Raw genomic sequence first — 7937 nt, 5'->3', positions numbered from 1 at the left:
AAGACCCCATTGGATCCTGAATAAAAAAATTGAATGTGGGTGTCTGAGCATTCCCTTGACACAGGACAACTGAGGGTGCAACTTGGGACAGCAGGGGACCCCTCCACTAGACTGCTTTGCTACGAGTCATGGAGTAGGAAGTTAGTTCACAAAAAGCAGAAATCTGCACACTTACTGATGGCAATTTATTGAATTCAGTGTCGACAGGAGGGATTTATTCAAGCTGGAAGTGGGTAAACTACACCTAGGTTACCCAGCAGACTACACCCAGGTTACCCAGCAAGCCTCCATGGCAAAGCAAGGAATCAAGCAAAGGTCTCTGAGATCCTAGTCCAATGCTCTAACCAATGCATCACTTGATATCACTGAACTGGGGGTGACAGAACAAAAACCATTGATTTTTATGGAAAGCCAACTTGGTTCTATAACTTATGTCCATCAGAAAGGAGCTGAACATTGGGAAGACACAGGTCTCAATGTTGGGACTCAGGAGTTGCGTGAGCTTGTTCAGATAGGGTGACAAGAATATCTGAAGTTCATTGGTTCATGAAGCAGTCTGTTGTTCTTAGATGGTTCTCTGCCTGCTGTCCTCCTAGATGCCAGATTTTTATTAATAATCTGCTCGTTGACAAAAGTGCTCTACCGCTACCCACGGTAGTCTGTTTTCACAGGTATAAAAGGGTGCATGGAGCAGTGTTTGTGACGTGAGACACCAAAGGGAATCTTTGATGTGATGTGTCCGCCACCAGCACTCACTTCAGTCTAATGCAATCCACCTCCTCTGTGACAGGCATGGCACTCGTCTTGATGTCCATCTCTACGCTAGACTTGGCCCCTTGATACGTAGACCTCCACCGGAGCAACATGATCTTCTTTAAGTACTTCATGGTGTTGTTTTTCACAGTTACAAAGCACATGGTGTTGATCATGCTGTTGCTCATGGCGATGCACTCAACTATGTAGAAAGCGGTCAGGTAGTGCTTCTCCTTCACAAACACTGTAGGGAAAAAGTCACGGACTATTGTGAAGCCGTAGAAAGGTGCCCAACAGAGGACATAGGCTGTTAGGATGCACATGAGAACCAAAACTGTCTTCCTCCTGCAACGGAGCCTTTTTCTGATTTGTTCTGTCTGGAAGCCAGGCACAGTCTTAAACCAAAGCTCCCGGGAGATTCTGGCATAGCAGAGGGTCATGGTGATGACAGGTCCCACAAATTCAATAACAAAGATGAAAAGGAAGTAGGATTTGTAATAAACTTGCTGGTCTACTGGCCAAATTTGTCCACAGAATATTTTCTTTTGGTTCTGGACCATGAAAAGCACTGTTTCGGTTGCAAAGTATGCGGATGGTATCGCAATGATGAGGGAAATGATCCAGACCAAGGCAATGAGGATGGTAGCTGTTTGGTAGTTCATTCGAGGTTTCAAGGGGTGAACAATGGCAAGATACCTGCAACAGACAAAAGAGGGTTCTGGATCTTTGTTTCCGTAAAAACTTAAATAAAATGAATCAATATAGTTATAAAATATTGTGGAGGCAGATAAAATGGATTTGATTAGATTTTTAGGGATCACTCTATTCGAGAAGGAGCGTGGGACATTCCAAATATTTCTCAAGAGCAGGGGTGGCCAAATGGGGTATCCAAGCTGACAGGAGCTCATGGTAATTGCACTCCATGGGCATCTGGAGAGCTACACTTTGGCCACGCCTGCTCTAGACTACGGTGTATATCAATCGAGACATTTGGTCTCTTGTTTATCTTTTTCTGAGGACACAGGCTGGGTAGAATTAGAGAGACTTAGACCATTTTCACATGAAGAATCTGCCCCTAGATAGCTTTTGAATGCTGGCAGCTTTTAGGTACCCCCCAACATGACATTGACTGCCAAGGAACTGGGTTGGGTTTTGGCCATTTTTAACTCAAAATGAGGGAAATCACCAAAACTGGATTTACTGTCTTCAATTGTGCATCCTACCAAGCAGTGAACAACCAGTGAGCAAGCCTGTATGGAGGGGGAAAAGTGTGATAGTCTTTGCAACATTGTCCTGTCCTTACACCCACCCTCCGCTCTCCATTTCCTGCTCTAAATATTTTTTTGTTTGTTTAATGGCGTAGTCTGCATTGGAGCGTGACTGCAAAGCTACATTGTCAAAGGTAAAATAAAATCACCTGCAAAGTGTCCACAGTCTTTTTGGGATCAGGCAGGCAAAACACAGCCCCTTTTCTGTTTTTTGGCGGTGGTGAATGAGCTAGGATAGAGCAGGGGTGGGTGATCAAGCATCCTTCTCCCGATCATACAGTGGTCTGAGCCCTTGTTTTTAAGCCAAACATTACACAAAATATTTTTTTGGGCTCCAGGGACCATGTTCAGCATCCCAGACAGAAATAAAGTCTAAAAGAACATGAGTCCCAAAAACTGACGGGGGGGGGGGGGGATGCTGTATTGTTCTGGTGTTTTTCCATAGCAACACGGCAGAGTTAATTTTTATTAAAAATGCATCTATGTTGTGGCATTACCACATAGCAACACAGAAGTGCCTTTAATAACCTTATGGGGAGTCTGCTATGGGGAGAGGAAGGGAAGGCAATTGGAAACTGCTTTGAGACACCTGAGGCCTGCTGGGTGACTGCGGCCCATTCCCAGTTCTCTCAGAGTTCTCACAGCCCACATCCCTCACAGGTTGTCTATTGTGGGGAGAGGAAGGGAAAAGGTGTTTGTAAACCACTTTGAGACTCCTTTGGGTAGTAAACGGCAGGGTACAAAAATCCAGCTTTTCTTCTAGGAGTCAACATTGAAAGAAGCATGTGGGCACATAACATTTTATCCACAGTGAAAAAATGGAGACACAAGGAACAGGGTGGACACCTGTGTACTGTGACTACCCCATGTATATTAGGGCAGAGGGGCATTTCGGTGAATGTGGCCTAATTCACACAAGAAGGGAAATGACACAGAACTGGGAGGAATTGGTTGCCATGTAATCTTCCCCTAAGAAGAGTCTCCAGTCTGCTTTTCCCTTCACATATCTGAGGACATGGCTCTGGAAAGCTCATCTGTAACCACTATGCCACAATTCCCAAAGGTCAGTCCTCTCCCACACTCAACGAACATTCCACACCACAGGTTCTTGACACCCATATCTCCACACCCATACCCTCATTTGCCACCCTGCCATCACAACCTCCCACACAACACACACATTCAACCACATGCCCTTACAGACTGGACAACTCCTCCCCTTCCTCTTCCCACTGCCAAGCTCTAGCACCCATTGTATTCTTGGATAAAACGGGCTTTGCCCCTAGTAATAATAATAATTTGGCAAGTGTGACAGTGCCTCATGCTGGCCTTCGTTGGTGGTCTCCCATCAAAATGCCAGCCAAGGCCGGCACTGCTTACCTTCTAAGACCTGATGAGATCAGACTAGCCTGGGCCATTCAGCTCCAGGCCTAGGAGGCTTAGAATTAGGAAACTACATTGTCTGCATGGTGAGCTTTTGGCTTCTACAGCTCAGGACCTGACAGGCCAGATTTTTTTGCTGCCTTAGAACTGCAGGGTGACCCTTTCCTGCTGCCCTTTTTCTCAGGGAGAAGCTACCTGCTGGGTGATGGGTGCCCAACCAGACTCACCATCAGATGGCCATAAGGGAACTCCCTTTTAAAAATGCTTGCTCGCATCTTGTGCTCTCTCCAGGGCACTAGCAGGTGGTGGAGGGCATAGCAACCAGGTATGCTGACGTACAGGAGGGACCTCAGGGGAACTCACCTTCCAAAGCTCCTTGTTTGCTCAGCCCTGAGAGGGGAAGCTGCTCTCTCACCCACTCACAGGCCGGCAGACACAGCCTTGGCTCCCCACGCCCCAGGAGGGATGTTTCCATGGCCTCAGTTACATTCTTTTGCTTTGGCCATAGCGGGAGGCCCATTCACAGGACAGAGTTTGCACATTTTCTTTTCGTTCCTGGCCCTTATGTGGTGGAATGCATTCCCAGGGGAGCTGTGGGCCCTCGGAGAGCTTTCTGCTTTATGTAAGGGCCTGCAAAACGGGGCTCTTCCACCAGGTTTATGCTCAGGGCCAGTGCTAGGGCAGGTGGGATGGGTCCCGCTGGGCATTGTTACCTGAACTTCTTGATTCTTGCCAAACATCTTGGTTCTGCCCCATACTGCCCAGGAAAGGGCCTTCCTCTTTTAAGGAGGGCCATGGGTTGTTTTTTGCCATCTATTGAGATTTTACATATTGCAGTAATTGGGTTTTAATGGAGTTTTATTGTATTTTATTGTATGGATTTTTTTGTGTGTGTGACCCACTGCAAGCCAATTTTTGAGAGCAGTGGGCTATAAATCTGATTATAAATGAACAAACGAACAAATGAACAAATGAATGTGGATCTGAGTCCGTCAGACATATTTCATTGGAAATTTGGTCTGACTGGAGAGACGGGTATTTGTCCTCCCTCTGAATACTACCTCCGAACATTGTCCACTTTTTCCAGTCCTCAACAACAAGGAAAAATTGTCCAATTTTTTGAGATTGTAAATTAAGAGGGAGGACAAACACTTTGCAAATACTAATTTGCTAAAGAGTTAGCTGCAGAGATTGCCCGGGAGAAGAAGAGCTGGTTTCGTGTGCCCTGCTTTTCATTACCCAAAGGAGTCTCAGAGCAGCTTACAAACACCTTTCCCTTCCTCTCCCCACAACTGACAGTTCTCTAGATTAAAGGCCACCGCCCTTTAACCACGACAACATGCTGGCAGGAATCTGTTGAAGATCTTTGAATCCGAAGAACAGTAAGAGATGAAAAGAGAAAAGAAAAAAGGATACGTGGAGCTAGAGAACAGTGGCAAAAGGCCACCCTTTCCGCTGGAAGAATCAGGACAGGCAGACAACAAGAAGCACCTCCACCCATCACACAGAACTGAGTGAAAGGGTGCTTTCTAAATTCTCCCCCCCCCCCCGCCCGTCTGTCAGAGTGCGAGTCCAGCCTTGTCAGGCACGTGGTTTGGTGATGCCTTCGGCCACCTCTCCTCGCTGTAAAGACAGCCCAAAGGACTCCCAGAGATGGGGTGAAAAATACAACTGCCCTGTACACTGGAGGCCCTGGGGGTAGAAACCTGGGCCTCAGAGCCTAAATGAGCTTTCAGTCACTTCAGTTGTTGCCAGAGGCTTGGTTGTGGCCGAGGAGGGAGAGATTAGCCAAGGGCCCATTTTGAAAACATTCACTACAGAGCAGGGGAGTTCCCGCTCTTCCCCTTACCTGTCCACAGCGATGGCCAAGAGTGCATTGGTGGAGACGTAAAGGGAGACCGTGCGCAGGTAGTTGACGGAGGCGCACAGCACGTGGCCGTGCTCCCAAGAGAGCTGCCGCACGACGTAGTAGTCCATCTCGAAAGGGCAGCAGCCGATGGCCACGAGGAAGTCCGAGATGGCCAGGTTGGCGATGAGAAGGTTGGTGAGGTTGCGCAGTTGCTTGTAGCGGGCCAGCGCGGCAATGAAGGCAAAGTTGCCGATGCCACAGACCAGCACGATCCCTGCCAGGGCCACGCCAATGACAATCCGGGCCGCAAAAAAGGTGCGGGTTTTGGTGAGGTCGTCTTCGTCGTCCGAGGGGAGGCTGTAGTCGCCGTAGCTGAAGTTGAAGGGGAAGGAGAAGTTGGGGAAAGGGCTGAAGGCTCCAGTGTAAAAGCTGTAGAGGGTGGCAAATTTCATGCCTGCAGCTGAGTCATTCAGGGGCTGCTCCTGCCCATCGTGCCCCATCTTCACCGACTGCTTGAACTCCCTGGACTGCTTTCTAAAGGGAAGATTTCGGCTCTCTTACCGATCGCTCTCTCCAGGCATCTTCCTTGTGCAAAGCAATCAAGCCCCTTCTTTGCTTTAGAAATGGGAAGAGACAGAAATAAAGAAAATCAGAGAATGCAGCAAGCTCCCCCACCTCCAAAAACATGATCACCCTCTGTCCCTCTGACGCGATGGCTGGCTTGGGGAAGAGGGGTTCTTTTTCAAAAGATCGTGAGCTGGAATATAAACCACTGATAATCATTTTTTTTTTACTCCCCCCTCCCCCCTCCAAATTCACATGCAGAAATAGGTCAGGCAACTGTGTGTGTGAGAGATGGACTTTTATTTTTTTCAAAAATGAAAGTGGGAAGGGAGAGAAAGAAAGAAAAAATTGCCAGTCTAAATTTACTGATCTAGGCTGGACTGTTGTTAAAAAATGCTTTATTGGTAATCAGCCTTTCTCCCCAAAGGGAACCCAAAGCCAGCATCATGGAGTGGTTAAGAGTGGCAGAATCTAATCTGGAGAATTGGGTTTTGTTCCCCACTTCTCCACATGCATCTACCTGGGTGACCTTGGGCTAGTGGCAGTTCTCTCAGAGCTCTCTCAGTCCCACAGGGTGTCTGTTGTGGGGAAAGGTCAGGAAAGTTGCTTGTAAGCTGCTTTGGGACTCCAAGTAGTGAAAAGTGGGGTATGGAAAAAGAGCTTTTCTTCTGTTCTACTCTACTCCATTTTCCCCTCACAGCAGCCCTGCAAGGTAGGTAAGGCTAAGAACGTGACTGGCTCAAGGTCACTCAGTGAGCTTCCACTGCTGGAGTGGGGATGTCCGGGGTTCCCAGACATTAGTCTGACACCAGGGGTAGTCAAACTGCGGCCCTCCAGATGTCCGTGGACTACAATTCCCAGGAGCCCCTGCCAGCATTCGCTGGCAGGGGCTCCTGGGAATTGTAGTCCACGGACATCTGGAGGGCCGCAGTTTGACTACCCCTGCGTCTTAACCATTACACCACCCTGACTCACAGAATCCCCTCTCTTCTCTTATCTAGTTGAGTGTATCTGGCAGTAAAATAGTCCGTGTGACTTAGCTGTCTATCTCATCTAATTCTTTGCCCTTCAGGGTGTTTACAATCTGCAGAGTCTTTAGAGAGGCACTGCCTTTTGGTACATTTAAGTATTTAAACTAAAATCAGGGGCTGCACTATGCCAACACACCTCCTGTCTCGGAAGCAGAGGCTCAGGGCCAGATTTCCTAAGTATACTTTGGTGTCCCTGTAGTTGGAAATCAGTAGAACTGATTTTCCTTTTGGGGCCAACAATGTGACATGAGAGGAAATTCCTTTTGCGGTGAGAATATCGCAGAGATTGGATAGCCAAAAACTGGCATAGACTCTGTTCCACAATGTTTGTCAACACTCTAAGTTGCATTTGGAATCAACTGGACTTACTGCTAAAGAAATGCTTTTAGAATCAGGACGTAAATTGTGCCTAACAAGGCAGTTGAACATTGGGGATGTACATATTCCATTGCCCCCCTCTTCGAGGCAACAACCCCCCCCCCCACACACACATGCACATATAAACACACTGAGATTTTTAAAAAGGTATTCTGAACTCAATTATAAAATAGAATTTTGTAAATGAAGACCTGTTTCCAATCAACAGTCTGGCAAAATAGCAAAGGTTATTTGGGGGAAAAAAGTACAAATCAAACAGTACCTGTTCCAGATTTTGTTCCTTGGCCATTCATTCATGCTTTTTGAGAGGATGCCCTCGGATACTGCGACTGCCTTGCAGCTGATCAGGAGCCTCACTCCGGTTGCCTGCCTGCCTGCATCGAAATGCTTTCCTGAGTGGGAGGCATCTTTATGCTACTGGTGTATATGTAATTTTAAAGAGGCAGGACTTCCTTCCCTTTGAAATTGAAACACACACACACATACACAAAGCATGTTTCAGTTCCAATCACCATCAGCTGCCTAGGACATTTCCGATACCCATCTGTGGTTTGGATCACTAGATGGTTTCTGTGGTGTCACCTTCCTCTCCTCTCAACCAAGATCCTGTTCTGTGCAACAGATCCCATAGTTATCTTTAGGATGCTTAGGGCTGATCCTGCATTGAGCAGGGGGTTGGACTAGATGGCCTGTATGGCCCCTTCCAACTCT

At 47.4% G+C, this 7937-nt stretch overlaps 1 protein-coding gene across 1 annotated transcript; it reads right to left on the bottom strand.

Annotated features, from left to right (window-relative positions):
* Window positions 1-211: 211 nt before the first annotated feature.
* Window positions 212-7622, bottom strand: LOC143822751 (prokineticin receptor 2-like). The gene is made up of 3 exons (XM_077308333.1): window positions 7489-7622; window positions 5254-5868; window positions 212-1449 (listed from the first exon to the last, which is right to left on the bottom strand). The coding sequence occupies exons 2-3, from the start codon at window positions 5751-5753 to the stop codon at window positions 753-755; spliced, it is 1197 nt and encodes a 398-aa protein (XP_077164448.1). The 5' UTR covers window positions 5754-5868; window positions 7489-7622; the 3' UTR covers window positions 212-752.
* Between the last annotated feature and the right edge of the window lie 315 nt (window positions 7623-7937).

This window comes from Paroedura picta, chromosome 1 (genome assembly GCF_049243985.1).
Source record: "Paroedura picta isolate Pp20150507F chromosome 1, Ppicta_v3.0, whole genome shotgun sequence".
NCBI lineage: Eukaryota > Metazoa > Chordata > Lepidosauria > Squamata > Gekkonidae > Paroedura > Paroedura picta.
This window is presented reverse-complemented; position numbering and strand designations above follow the sequence as displayed.

Excerpts from the sequence above, each read along its gene's own strand:
- LOC143822751 (XM_077308333.1), bottom strand. The coding sequence starts at position 5,753 with ATGGGGCACGATGGGCAGGAGCAGCCCCTGAATGACTCAGCTGCAGGC. Across the intron at positions 1,450-5,253 it reads TTGGCCATCGCTGTGGACAG|GTATCTTGCCATTGTTCACC; the intron begins GTAAGGGGAAGA and ends TGTCTGTTGCAG.